The sequence below is a fragment of the Scyliorhinus canicula genome, chromosome 3 (genome assembly GCF_902713615.1).
Source record: "Scyliorhinus canicula chromosome 3, sScyCan1.1, whole genome shotgun sequence".
In the NCBI taxonomy this organism is placed as follows: Eukaryota; Metazoa; Chordata; class Chondrichthyes; order Carcharhiniformes; family Scyliorhinidae; genus Scyliorhinus; species Scyliorhinus canicula.
This window is the reverse complement of record NC_052148.1, coordinates 160,503,468-160,518,325: the sequence shown is the minus strand read 5'-3', so window position 1 is coordinate 160,518,325 and position 14,858 is coordinate 160,503,468. Positions and strand designations below refer to the sequence as shown.

The 14,858-nt window shown below is 43.9% G+C and overlaps 1 protein-coding gene across 2 annotated transcripts in view; it reads left to right on the top strand.

Moving 5' to 3' along the window:
* The window catches only part of cpeb2 (cytoplasmic polyadenylation element binding protein 2), a 159,098-nt gene that overhangs the window by 69,596 nt on the left and 74,644 nt on the right, over nucleotides 1-14,858 (top strand). For both annotated transcript variants that reach the window (XM_038791615.1, XM_038791617.1), the window contains exon 4: nucleotides 7,801-7,851. In XM_038791615.1, the coding sequence (XP_038647543.1) occupies nucleotides 7,801-7,851 (51 nt within the window). The remainder of the gene's footprint in view (nucleotides 1-7,800; nucleotides 7,852-14,858) is intronic.

The following is a 14,858-nucleotide window of genomic DNA, read 5'->3' as shown; positions in this document are numbered from 1 at the left end:
TCCAATATTAGATAACCCTAGGAACTAAATTGAGCAAATAATAACATGCACAGATTATGTGGCCACATTTGAGAAAACTGTCTTCAGTTTCAGCAAAGGACGAAATCTGCTTGGTTTGGGTTTTGATCTTAACCGGCTTGTTTTTGGGAGACTGTTTCTGCAGCTGGGCATCGCTGATGGTGGCTGTGTCTGTGTTTGTCTCTCTGATGTTGTCCACCCTGTAAAGTCTGCTTTTTCTGTATTTGTGTCAATTTCCTTATCTCTCCACTTTGAAGTTACCTTTTCTGTACCCCCATTGTTTTCCTCTAGTCACCTAGGTAAACACCTCCTTTTCTCAGTGATTTGCAAATTCACATCTCGGCACCTCTTCCAATATCTCCATGTTTAATTTTCTTAGATCCTATTTTCATTTTAAACCTTAATTTTCCCCAATTTTTAGCACTGCTAATATACACGAATACTGTGCATTCAATCCAAGTTTCTCTGACTGCTAGATTTGGATTTATTGTCACATGTACCGAGGTACAGTGAAAAGTATCGTACTGCGTACAGTCCAGGCAGATCGTTCCATACATGAAAACATAGAACAAATGATAAATACATGAGGATGCATAATGAAAATACAAAAACTCAGACAGCGGATGAACTATGCACAGCGTTCGATTTTCTAAAACCACCCAAGACGCAAGAAATGGTCGAGGAAAAAAGATCCGGGCATACAGCGGAAGAACAAAGCGAATGGTCAGGGTCAATAGGTTCTGGCAAGAAATTATATCACAAGCGAAAACTGGATTCCTGCCACCATCTTGGCATACAGGACGGGTCTCCAACACCGTACAAACTAGGGAAGATGTGACATGAAGGCATACAGATTAACGTTTTGCAACAAGAGCCAATCCATCAGAGGCAGAACCGACAAGAGTCCAAATCCTGCTGTGCCAAGAAACGACCTGGGACATCCGGAGAACCTGACACTAACCGAACCCAATTGGGAAAACTGCATCTCGATTACGAATCAAATACAGAGTCAACCTCCGATTACTACATCGACTTTGTGACGCTCACACCAAGCCAAAGTCACCAGAGGTTGCAGAAAGTACTGAAAAGCAGACGCTTTGGTTCACCAACGACCACATAGAACGACGACCTCCAGAACGTCTGATGTATTTACTATTATTGGTTGATTGTTCATGTTTCCAATTAATAATGTTATACTGTATATTGTGTCCGGGATCTTTGAGTTAAAGGGGGAAGAAATGTAGTGTTTTTAGTGTTTCCTCACAAGCAGCCATGTAGTTGAGCAGGGGAGCGATTGTGTGATGTCAGCCATTTGCACGGGCCAATGGACACTCTTAACATCACAACCTGTAGTGTTAACATTTCTGAATAAAGCTCTTGGCCGGGATTCACTGAGCCCGCGTCGGGTCGGAGAATTGCTGGTGACGCGGAAAATTCCCGTCACGCTGCTCTGACGGTGGGGCGTGATTCCCCGGCAACCGGAGAATCAGCGGAAATCATGCTCGCATGGTCGACGCGGCGCCGGTCGGGGGCCGCTGAAAGAGACCTCTGCTGCGATTGTCCGTGGTCGACTGACCAAATTCCCGCCGGCGTGGTTCCAATCTGGTACACCCGGCGGGAGCTTGCGGCCGCGGTGGACATCCTGGTGGGGGTGCGAGGGGGGATCTGACTCCGGGGGGCCTCCATGGCGTCTAGGCCCATGATCAGGGGCTACTGATCGGCAGGGACCCGCGATATGGAGGGGGCCTACCCCCTTCCGCACAGGCCTGCTATAGGTCTCCGCCATGTTGCGCGATGCTGGCGTGGAGACGGCCACCACGCGCAAGCACCGGCGTCATGCTGGCCCCCTGAGGACTGCTGAATCGCTGGGCCAGCAGGCCCATTGATGCTGGCGTACACCACTCCGGTGATTACGCCGGCATCAAAACTTGATCGGGATTTCGGAGAATCCAGGCCCTTATGTTTTGGTTGAACCTCAAAGATCTGCAGATTCAATCTTGAATCTGCCACAGTAGGTTTGTGGTGAAAGAGGTTTGAATGAAAAGTGACACATCCCCGTAGAAAATGAAAATATGAGAGGTAGTTCACATAGGCCTGTCTCCTGAATTCTTTCTATCATGAAAAGTGCTATTTCCCACATGATTGAAAAACCTCTTTCATGCCTTTGTCACAACTAGACTCAACCATTCCAATAATCTCCTAAATAGGCTTCCCTTCTCAAAACCCTATTGCCCTTCTAACACATCATCACTGCTTTGCTGACCAATGTTTGTGATGGAATTATTATGTTTGTTTGAGACACCAGAATAATTCCAGGAATAAGTAACTGTGGCTATGAGGATAGATTGAAGAGGTTGGGTCTGTTTTCCTTGGAGAAATTGATGATGAGAGGAAATGTATTAGATTTGAGATTCTAAGGTGTATCGATATGGTAAATAGTAAGAATCCTCCCACTCGGAGTACATAATGAACTAGAATGCACAGATTCAAAATAATGGGCAAAAGGAAAAGTGACAAGGAAAAATATTTTCCCCAAGAGGGTGGTTGGAATGTGGAACAAACTTTCTGAGAGTGTGGTGGAGGCAAGTTAAATAAAGGTATCCAAAAAGGAATTGGGTGCTATCTGAAAATTTACAAGATTCTGGAGATGAGGCAAGGGAGTGGGATTAGGTAGAACGCTCTTTCAGCGAGTCAGTGCAGGCCTGATGAGCCGAATGGCCTCCTTCTGCACTGTAAAGATTCTCTAACCCTAACTGAAAAGGGAAACAGAAAAAAGAAACTGACTCTCCCAGTTTCTAAGAAAACAAAAACCCAAATAGATTGGAAACCAAGAATTCTGGAGGCTGAAACTGGCCCTAACATACAAAAGGACACTGATCAATCCAAGCTCAGTGGAAGTTGATGTGTCCAAAGATGTAGTACAGGCAGGCTGTAGAAGATTCCTAGATCCAGAAGCTGAGAATAAGCAAATACGCAGTTGCAACAGCTGTTTCTGTTACTCGAAAGACAACATTGGTGGATCTATACCATCCAGAGCAAGGTGGGTACAGTGAATCTGTCAGTGAAACTTTGGTAGGTTGTCGGCTGGAGATCTGCTAGCTCCTAGAAGGTGAGAAGCTGAAATTCTTTGAGTAAGTCGGAGTTTTGAAGGACTAAAATGTATGATTGATACACTGAGTAGACTGCTTAGCAAATTGGTAAGATCCACCTTACTTGTATCTGCCATTTCATGTGTAGCTGGGAATTCATAATCAACCTGAATTTGCCTGTTAATTCATGTTTACCATGTGTTAGAACATAGAATAGAACATAGAACAGTACAGCATCGTACAGTCCTTTCAGCCCACGATGTTATCCCAACCATTTATCCTCATCTAAGATCAACCTAACCTACACCCCTTCAATTTACTGCTGTCCATGTGCCTGTCTAAGAGTCGTTTCAATGTCCCTAATGATTCTGGCTCCACCACCTCTGCTGGCAGTGCATTCCACACACTCACCACTCTCTGTGTAAAGAACCTACTCCTGACATCTCCCCTATACCTTCTTCCAATCACCTTAAAATTATGTCCCCTCGTGACAGCCATTTCCACCCTGGGGAAAAGTCTCTGGCTATCCACTCTATCCATGCCTCTCATCACCTTGTACGCCTCTATCAAGTCACCTCTCTGCCTTCTTCGCTCCAGTGAGAAAAGCCCTAGCTCCCTCAACCTTTCTTCATACGACATACCCTCCAGTCCAGGCAGCATCCTGGTAAATCTCCTCTGTACCCTCTCCAAAGCATCCACATCCTTCCTATAATGAGGCGACCAGAACTGGACACAATATTCCAAGTGTGGTCTAACTAGAGTTTTATAAAGCTGCAGCAAAACCTCACGGCTCTTAAACTCAATCCCCCTGTTATTGAAAGCCAACACACCATACGCCTTCTTAAAAACCCTATCAACCTGGGTGGCAACTTTGAGAGATCTATGTACGTGGAACCCAAGATCCCTCTGTTCTTCCACACTTCCAAGAATCCTGCCTTTAACCCTGTATTCAGCATTCAAATTCAACCTTCCAAAATAAATAATTTCACATTTATCAAGGTTGAACTCTATCTGCCACTTCTCAGCCCAGCTCTGCATTCTGTCAATGTCCTGTTATAACCTGCAACAACCCTCAACACTATCTACAACTCCACCAACCTTCGTGTCATCGGGAAATTTACTAACCCAGCCTTCCACTTCCTCATCCAAGTCATTTATAAAAACAAAGAGCAGAGGTCCCAGAACAGATCCTTGCTGGGCACCATTGGTCACCGACCTCCAGGTGGAATACTTTCCATCCACTACCACTCGCTGTCTTCTTTTGGCCAGCCAATTCTGTATCCAGACAGCCAAATTTCCCTGAATCCCATGCCCCCTAACTTTCTGAATGAGCCTACCATGGGGAACATTATCAGATGCCTTACTGAAATCCATATACACCACATCCACTGCCTGACCTTCATCAATGTGTCTCGTCACATCCTCAAATAATTCATTGAGGCTTGAGGCATGACCTGCCCCTTACAAAGCCATGCTGACTATCTTTAATCAAACTGTTTTTCTAAATAATCATAAATCCTATCTCTCAGAATCTTTTCCAATATTTTGCTCGCCACAGATGTAAGACTGATGGGTCTGTAATTCCCAGGGATTTCCCTATTCCCTTTTTTGAATAGAGGAACAACATGCGCCTCCCTCCAACCATCCGGTACTACGCCAGTGGAGAGTGAGGACACAAAGATCATCGCCAACGGCGTAGCAATCTACTCCCTCGCTTCCCGTAGTAACCTTGGGTATATCCCGTCAGGCCCAGGGGATTTATCTATCCTGATGCTTTTCAATATTTCCAGCACATCCTCCTTTTTAATATCAACCTGTTCAAGTCTATTAACCTAGTTCACATTGTTAATTCTGGGTTTAGAGTATAGGAGGGGATCTGAGATAGTGTTCGGTGTTTGCTTTGCTTGATTCTTGTATAGTAAAATATTATTCTGTTTTGAACAGTGGAATCTTGTGGCTTCATTCTTTCAGTAAATAACTGTGCTTTTGGATTTATTATTTTTCTTAAAATTTACTTGTGTCGACTGGGAAAATAACAGTATTGATTGCCATGAAGTTCTCCATCACAAAATGTGAAATTCGCATCCTTATTTTAAATCCACAACCTTGTTCTTGTCTCTCTCTCTAGCCTATTTTTCTTCCATCTCAGGCCTCTTGTGCATTTCTCCCCATCACCTTCCCCCTCCAACCCCCATCTCCTCCTTTGAACCACCAATCCAGTTTCAACCCCCTAGGATCTTTGCTTTGGCACTCACTCACTAAATGTTTTCTCCTCCCTCATTTTAAGACCTACATCAAACTTTTGGAACCCGTTGTAATATTTCCTTTATCTCAATATCCTTTTGTTTAAAAACGAAGAACACCTCAAATTGTTTGGAACATTTTGTGCATTAAAAACACTTGTATATAAGGAAAGACCTTGGGTGGAGTTTGCCAGCTCCTCCCGCCAGCAGGATCTTCTGGTACGACCACTGAATACTGAAACAAATCATAAAGAGAATGGTAGATAGAAAAATACATTTTGTACATCATTTAGGGTGGCACATTGGCGAGCACTGCTGCCTCACAGTGCCGAGGACCTGGGTTTGATCCCAGCCTGGGTCACTGTTCGTGTGGCGATTGCGCGTTCGCGCACTCTCCCCGTGTCTGCGTGGGTCTCACCCCCACAACCAAAAGATGTGCAGGGTAGGTGGATTGGCCGCACAAAATTGCTCCTTAATTGGGCAAAAAAAAGAATTGGGTACTCTAAATTTAGGGCTGCACAGTGGCAGTGGTTAGCACTGCTGCCTCACAGCTCCAGGGACCCGGGTTCAATTCCAGCCTTAAGGTGACTCTGTGGAGATTGCATTTTCTCCCGGTGACTGCGTGGGTTTGCTCCAGTTTCCCCCCACAGTCCAAAGATGTGCAGGTTAGGTGGATTGGCCATGCTAAATTGCCCTTGGTGACCAAAGGTTAGGTGGGGTTATTAAGTTACAGGGATAGGATGGAGGCTTGGGTAGGGTGCTCTTTCAAGCGGCAGTGTCGACTTGATGGGCCGAATGGCCTCCTGCACTGTAAATTCTGTGATTCAAAGTCGACAGAGATTTGAATGAATCGCCACATCCGCCATGGAGAAACCCGTGCGGCAGGGCAGGAAAATCCCAGCCCTTGGAGCAGGTCTCCACTTAGTCTGATCATGGGAAGCTCAATTGAGTGAGAGTACAATGGGACAATAAATGTCAACAATTACCTGCCAAATTCTAAATACTGGAGGTTCATTATGAGAGCTGTGCTGTGGCACTTACACAATGTGGTCCAGCTCCAATGTCCCCAGTGGTCTAATAATGTGTTGAATTTTCCAGCACTGGACTTTCAGGAACTCAGCCTGCCCAAATGTCCATGAAACTGACTGGAGTTTTATAACTTATTAGGCAGCAATTGACTTTCTCTCACCTTACCTGGCCATCAACAGGCTATTTGCTTGTTACTTGGCCTGTATAAATTACAAACTGGAAATTAGAAATCCTTTTGAAGTAAACTTAGCACCTCAGTAAAATGTAAGTTTTCGGTTGTCTGTTGATATTGTGTAACTTTTAGTGAGAAAAACAATTGACAAGCAGGGGTGGGAAATGATGATGCTCTGCTTAATTATAGTTTAAAATATTTATTTTTTCCTACAGTTTTTCTTGACCCTTGCTGTTTTGTACCAATTTTCGATTGTTTGCAGTAGACACAAACGTGGTCCAGGTGTAATGGCACCTGGGGGGGCGGGGTCTCCCATGCCATCGGTGGCACCTGGGTGGCCAAGCTCTGGGCAGGGTGGTACCCTGGCAATGCCAGCCGGGCACCTTGGCAGTACCATCCTGACAGTGCCAGGGTGGTACTACCTGGGTGGTTGTGCCAGGATGCCCATGTGGCACATTGCCCATTCTGGTGATCGGGCCGAGGGAGCCCTGCCCTTGGCAGGTGGGATGACGGAGGCTTAGGACCCCCAAACAAATGGGTTTGGGTGTTGAGGAGGTCCAAAGGCTAGGTTGGGGGGTTAGAGAGATTGGATCGGCATTGAAAAATACCACTCTGATGTCTTCCTGTACTGACGAGCTGAGCTAGTCGGTGCAGGAAATGAAGGAATGTGCAACCTCGCCAAGCCACAAACTAAGAGTCCATTTCGATGGGGTCATTCTCGGTGCTGCAGGTGCCGAGAAACACCCTGCTAAATGTGTCCAAAACGGGATCCTGTTTTGTCCTGTTAAATCACACCCATAGTTTCTGCTCCCCCAAATTAACTGAAAGCAATAATTAGTGGTTGTTGGGGAGCTGAAATGATTGAGACAAATATTTTGGTGAAAAGTAGTATTATCAGTTAAGAAGGTTGTGCCTTAGCAATGGAGTTCTTTCAGTTTTTAAAATTTGTTTTCTAAGCATCAGTTCAGAAAGACTTAATTGATTGAGAATCACTTTGGCACAAAAACAGTAAGTACTGGACATTCTCATCAGGTCTTGCGGCATATGTGGAGAAAAAACAGAGTTATTGTTTCGCGTCTGGGTGACTTTGGGATGTTCTGGGATCATGAAAGGGACTATGTAAAAACGTAATATTTTCTTTGCATTCATTTAAGAGTTCATTTTGAGAAGCCCTCACGTGTTTGTTGCTTTTATAATGTCCTTTCATTTAGAAATGCTTTCTAATTTTATTCTGTCTTGCTCATTTCAGGTCGTTTAGGATATCCACATCCAGGGACTGACAATTTTCTGATGATAAATGGTGAGTCTTGAGTGAATAATACTTTCCCCCTTTCACTGCTATTATCAGAAAGCTTCAGTCCAGTTGTGCCAATGGGCAGAATTTCAGGCCGATGATTGGTGATGTGGAATGATCAGTTGGTAAACATTGTGCACCACAATGGCCTAATTTTAATACTTAAAAATTGATTTCCTGTAAAATTTTGTTTTAGTTGCTATACTCTATATCTCCCTCATGCTATGTTGTAGAAACAATGCCAAGTAGTGCGTTGGGTATTGGAATGCATTAAGCCAGGTTGGATATTGCATTATTGACCAGCTTAGCCTTTGTTGATGTTACTAAACGTACAGGGATTTCATCGGGTCAGATTATAAGGCAGCAATCTTATTAGATGGAAGCAAGTGCATTCTTTCATTTCCTGTGATGCTAGAAACAAGTTTAAGCCTGATTACTATTTAGTTAGATTCATGAAAAAACAATCAGTGCCGCAATTTATATGGCACAACTCATGGTGTTCATGTCATGTTCTGATGTATTTTGAAGCAGGCCTTCTATTCTTCAATAAAAGCAAATTAATGCGGATGCTGGAATTTGAAACAAAAACAGAAATTGATGGACAATCTCAGCAGGTTTGACAGCATCTGTGGAGAGAGAATGGAGCTAACATTTCAAGTCAGGATGACTCTTTATCCAAGCTGGAGAGAAGTAGAAATAGAATGAGATATACTAGGTGTGGTTGGGGGGGGGGGGGGGGGGGGGGGGCAATGGGGTTGGGTAGATGGAGATTGACAAAAATGTTGTGGACAATCTGGATTGGTCAGACTGGGTGACCGCTTTGCAGAAAACCTTCGGACCATCCGCAAGCAGGACCATTTCAACATGCCATCCTGTTCTCATATCCACATGTCTATCCTTGGCTTGCTGCAGTGTTCCAGTGAAACCCAGTGCAAACTGGTGGAACAGCACATTACAGCCTTCCAGACTTAATATTGAGTTCAACAACTTCAGACTGCGAACTCTCTCCTCCATCTTCACTTTCCATTTTCTTTTTATCAATTTATTGCATTACTTCCATCAATCTGTTTTTCCCCTACCACCATCTCTCCTCCCCCACCCCACGCCACTAGGACCATATTTCCCTGTTCTCAGGTTATCCTTTGACACACTGCTTACCTCTTCTGCCACTAACGCATTCTGATCTCTTTTTTTTTTCCGTTTTTCTTTTATAAAATTTTAGAGTACCGAATTATTTTTTTTTTCCAATTAAGGGGCAATTTAGCATGGCCAATCCCCCTAACCTTTGGACTGTGGGAGGAAACCCACGCGGACAAGGGGAGAATGTGCAGACTCTACACAGACAGTGACCCAAGCCGGGAATCGAACCTGGGACCCTGAAGCTGTGAAGCAACTGTGCTAACCACTCTGCTACCGTGCCACCCTATAATGTAGGAACTAGGCACTCAAAACGTGTGGAGGTCTGGGCTTGGGTAGGGTGTTCTTTCCAAGGGCTGGTGCAGACTCGATGGGCCGAATGGCCTCCTTCTGCACTGTAAATTCTGTGTCATCTTATTGGGAGATGGTGGCGTAGTGGTACTGTCACTGGACTTGTAATCCAGAGAACTGGATTCAAATCCCATCATGGCAGATGCTGAAAGCTGAATTCAATAAAAATCTGAAATTAAAAGTCTAATGATGACCGTACAACCATTGTCAATTGTCAACACATCTGGTTCACTAATGCCCTTTAGGGAAGAAAATCTGCCTTCCTTACCTAGTTTGGCCTCCATGTGACTCCAGATCTACAACAATGAGCTTGACTCTTAAATGCCCTTTGAAATGGAAGAGCAGGCAACTCCGTTGTATCAAACCGTTCGAAAGTCAAGAAGAAATAAAAACAACGGATCACCAGGTATTAACCTAGGTGCCAGAAAAAACAGTGGCAAACCCGGGCCTTAACACTGCATTGACCTCCTTACTAATATCTGGAGGCATGTGCCAACATTGGGAGAGCTGTTTCACAGACTAGTCAAGCAACAGCCTGATATAGTCATACTCACAAAATTATACCTTCTACATAATGTCCCATACTCTGTCATCAACATCCTTGAGTATGTCCTGTCCTACAAGACACACTCCGCAGCATGGCAGAACAGTGGTATACATTTGGGAGGGAATAGCCCTGCGAGTCCTCCACATCAACGCCAAACCCCATGAAGTCTCTTGGCATGAGGTCAAGCAATGGCAAGAAGACCTGATGATTATTACATTTCACTCCACCTCTCCTCAGCTGATGAATCAGTAATCGTCTACGTTGAACACCACTTGGAGGAAAGGATGAGGGTGGCACGGGTGCAGAATGTATTCTGGGTTGGGGACTTCAATGACCATTGCCAAGAGTGACTTGGTAGCACCATTACTTACTGAGCTGGTTGATCCTAAAGGACCAAACTGCTAGACTGGGTCTGCAGCAGGTGAGGAGAGAGCCAGCAAGAGGGCAATACCTCATCCTCACCAACCTGCCTGCTGCAGAAGCATGTGTTCATGACAGCATTGGTAGGAGTGGCCGCCACACAGAATCCTTGTGGAGGCAAAGTCCTTCCGTCACACTGAGGATATCTGCAATCACGTTGTGCTTCTCGACCACTGCTAAATTCCGAACAGATCCGGCAACTCCAAATTGGTGAACCATGAGGCGCCGTAGGCTATTGACAACAGAACTGTACTCAACCTCATTGCCTGGCATATCCCCACTCCACCCATTACCATCATGTTAGGGGATCAACCCTGATTCAATAAAGTGAGCAGGAGGCATGCCAGGAGCAGCAGCAGGCACACCAAAAAATGAGGTGTCAACCTGGTGAAGCTACAAACGAGTTACTTACATACTGAACAGCATAAGCAGCATGTTATGGACAGAGATAAGTAATGCCATAGCTAACGGATCAGATTAGATCTAAGCTCAGCGGTCATGAATGATTGTGGACAATTAAACAACTCACTGGAGGAGGAGGCTCCGTAAATATCCCCATCCTCAATGATGAGTGAACCTAGCACATCAGTGCAAAAGATAAAGCTGAAACATTTGGACCAATTTTCAGTCAGAAGTGCCTCGTAGATGGTCCATCTTGGCCTCCTCCAGAAGTCACCAGCACCAAAGATGCTAGTCCAATTCAATCCCCTCCCGTGGTGTCAAGGAACGGCTGCAAGCACTAGATACTGCAATGGTTATGGGCCTTGACGGTATACGGCAGTGGTATTGAATGCCTGTGCTGCAGAACCTGCCGCTCCCCTAGCCAAGCTGTTCAAGTACAACTACAACTGCAACACTGGTTTTTACCCGGCAATGTGTAACATTGCCTAGCTTGTGCCCTGTACACACACACAAACATGACAAATCCAAATTGACCAGTTTTTACTCCCATCAGTCTGCTCTCGATCATTAGTAAGTGATGACCAAGAACATCAACAGCACTATCAAGGGCATTTGCTTAGCAATAACCTGATGCTCAGTTTCGGTTCTGTTGGGGTCATTCAGTTTATGACCTCAAAAGAGTTGAACTCGAGAGGTGAGGTGAGATTGACTACGCTTGGCTTCAAAGCAGCATTTGATCGAGTGTGACAACTAGCAACCCTAGCAAAACTGGAGTCAATGAGAATCAGAGAGGAAACTCTCAGCTGGTTGGAGTCATATCTGCCACAAAGGAAGATTGTTGTTGTTTTTGAAGGTCAGTCATCTTAGTTCCAGGATATCATTGCAGGAGTTCCTCAGGGTAGTGTCTTGCAGGCAACCATCTTCAGCTGCTTCATCAATGATCTTCAGTCATGAGGTCAGAAATTAGGATGTTAGCTGATTACTGCACAATATTCAGCACCGTTCTCAACTCCTCAGACACTGAAGCAGTCCATGTCGCAATGCAGAAAGATCTGCAATATTGAAGCTTGGGCTGACATGTGGCAAGTAACATTTGCATCACACCAGTGCCAAGCAATGACCATTTCCAATAGAAAATGTAACCATTGCCCCTTGACATTTAATTGCATTACCATCGCTGAATCCCCCACTATCAACATCCTGGGGGTTACTGTTGACCAGAAAGTGAGCTGGACTACCCATATAAACACTATGGCCATAACAGCAGATCAAAGGCTCAGAATCTTGTGGCGAGTAACTCACCTCCTGACTCCCCAAAGTCTGTCCACCATTTACAAAACTCAAGTCAGGAGTGTAATGGGATACTCTCCTCCTGCCTGGATGAGAGCAGCTCCAACAACACTCAAGAAGCTTGACACCATCCAGGATAAAGTAGTCCCATTGATTGGCACCCCATGCCAAAAATTTACTCCCTCCATCACTAACGCACAGTGGCAGCAGTTTGTACCATCTACAAGATGCACTTCAGGAACTCACCAAGCCTCCATTGACAGCACCATCCAAACCCACAACCTCTAACATCGAGAAGGACAAGGGCAGTAGATAAATGAGAACACCACTATCTGGAAGTTCCCCTCAAAGCCACTTACCATCCTGACTTGAAAATATATTGTTGTTCCGTCATCATTGCTGGGTCAGAATTCCAGAAGTCCCCTCATCACAGCACTCTGGGTGCACCTACACTACAGCACCTGGACTTCAAGAAGGCAACCAACTTCTCAAAGGCAGTTGGGCAGGGCAATAACTGCTGGTCTAGCCAGCGACATCCACATCCTAGAAATTAATTTAAAAATGCTTTATAAATGATGCTTTAAATGCAAAGTTTAATTTTTCAGAGCATTGAAAGAAACTGGTGTTGTTCTTGAATATCTTTGTCTTGTGTCCAAACACCTTGACATTAATCATGCTTGAAATAGCAGTGATTTTTACATGTCATCAGGTGAATTTACTAAAACCACTCATTCTAAAATCCAGTTTAACTTACTGGACTTTATATCTGAAAAATCCTTTACTGATTTGATTATTCATGTATTGATAATGCTTTCATAATATCAAAATGCCTGCTTTCTGGATTTTCAAATTTTCTGCCCCTAAAGATATTTATAGCTTGTATAACTAACTCATTGTTGATCCAAGGCATTGCTTATGCCAAAAACACAAAACTGGATAACAGTAGCAAATTTTATCCATCACAGGAAGTGGTTTGATACAAGTACAGAAATTGCTGACTATTTGGAGGCTTAGTTACATAGCTACAGTTTTTGTTTTGTTTTTTTATATAAATTTAGAGTACCCAATTATTTTTTTCCAATTAATTGGGCAATTTAGCGTGGCCAATCCACCTAACTTTCTCATTTTTGAGTTGTGGGGGTGAAACCCACGCAGGCACAGGGAGAATGTGCAAACTCCACACACACACACACACACACACACACACACACACACTGACTATGGGCCGGGATCGAACCCGCGTTCTTGGCGCCATAGGCATCGGTGCTAACCACTGCGCCACCCGGCTTAGCTACAGTTGGCGCCATTTAACCATATGTGCTAATTTAAATCGAAAATGCCTTGTGCAAAACGCAGGTAAATACTTACATGTCTAAGTATACTTAACAAGTATCTGCCACCATGAGTGTAAAACTTTGTAATCTTTCTCTTTCATCAAAGTTTGAAATTCTCCTTCTATGATTTGTTCAGCAGTTGAGTAGCACTTTAACTTTTTCAGTGATTGTTAAAAATGCTGACTTGAACAATGGGTCTGTTCTCCATCCAGAAAATGGTGGTTGCTGCTTGCCTTTGACCATATGTGCCTTCTTTATTATTTAATGAACTTGCTTTCTTCTCCTGACCTGGAGTGACTATTCCGATTGGTCAAGCTGAACACGATGACTTCCTCTCTGTGTGGTGTTAGTGCTATTGAAATCAGGCTTTGTTAAGCACCATTTTGGTAGATGACCAAGAACGTGAGGTGCACACAATGATCAAAAAGAAACCCACCTGCTCTGGTTTTCACCTTAACTATTTTAACAACAAATGTATTAAAGTAACTATCCATCGTGGTGTGGCTGGAAGTATTGAGATCACGTGGCCAATAACTGTCAATTATATATAAAAACAGAAAATGCTAGAAATACTCAGCAGGCATGGCAGCATTCATGGAGAGAGGTGCAGTGTTAACTGGTCTGTCATCTTTCATCTGAATGTGAGCTCTGGTTCTCTCTCTATGGATACTATCCAGCCTCATCCCACTTTTCAGCTCTTTTGGTAATGCTGTAGGTTAGTCCTCCAAGTGCGTCTACCACTTTTGTGCAGTGAGTTCCAGAACTACACCACCAATGTTTCCTCAAAGTTGCATGATCGCAGGTTCTTGCACAAGCCATGTTGTTTAAGTTACTGCCCATGTGTAACCTAGTCATTCAAAAAAAGTTTTAATAATAATCACAAGTAGGCTTACATTAACACTGCATTAAAGGGCCTATACACTGCAAAAAAGTTAGAGGTTACATTGCCCACCATCCTCTGGATGTAAAGCTTCTCCTTAGCTCCCCTCTAAACCTTCCTCCCAATAACTGTAAACCCAGGCCCCCTGGTTATTGACCTCGATGCTAACAGAATATAAATTACTGTCATTTTAAGGTGGCTGTCATTTCTGCAAAAGATGAGGGATAACCCAAGTTCCATAAAGTTCTTCAGTGAGAATAAAAACAAGAAAAATGTTCAGCCACATTAAATGAGATTGCAGTTCATGGTGTAACAGGAGAAGAATGTACAGTGAAGAAGTGCAATCTGACACAGATTTCTGAATGTTGTGGTGTAAATATGTGGGATGTCACCTAGTCAGTAATTCTAACTTACTTTGGAAGTAAAGTATTTGTCTTATTAACTGGACATAATAAATTTCTCCAGGTTTGAGTGACGCTCTCCTAGGTGCCACATTTGGTACATATTATACTCATTGACATGCAGTACAGTGGTCAGTGGTCTTTCACTGAGAAAATATTTTTAAGTCCATTGTAAACATGTGCATGACCTTATGCTACTGACTGTTGTGTCTGTACATCTATTTTGTATGGTAGGTAATTCTAGAATATGA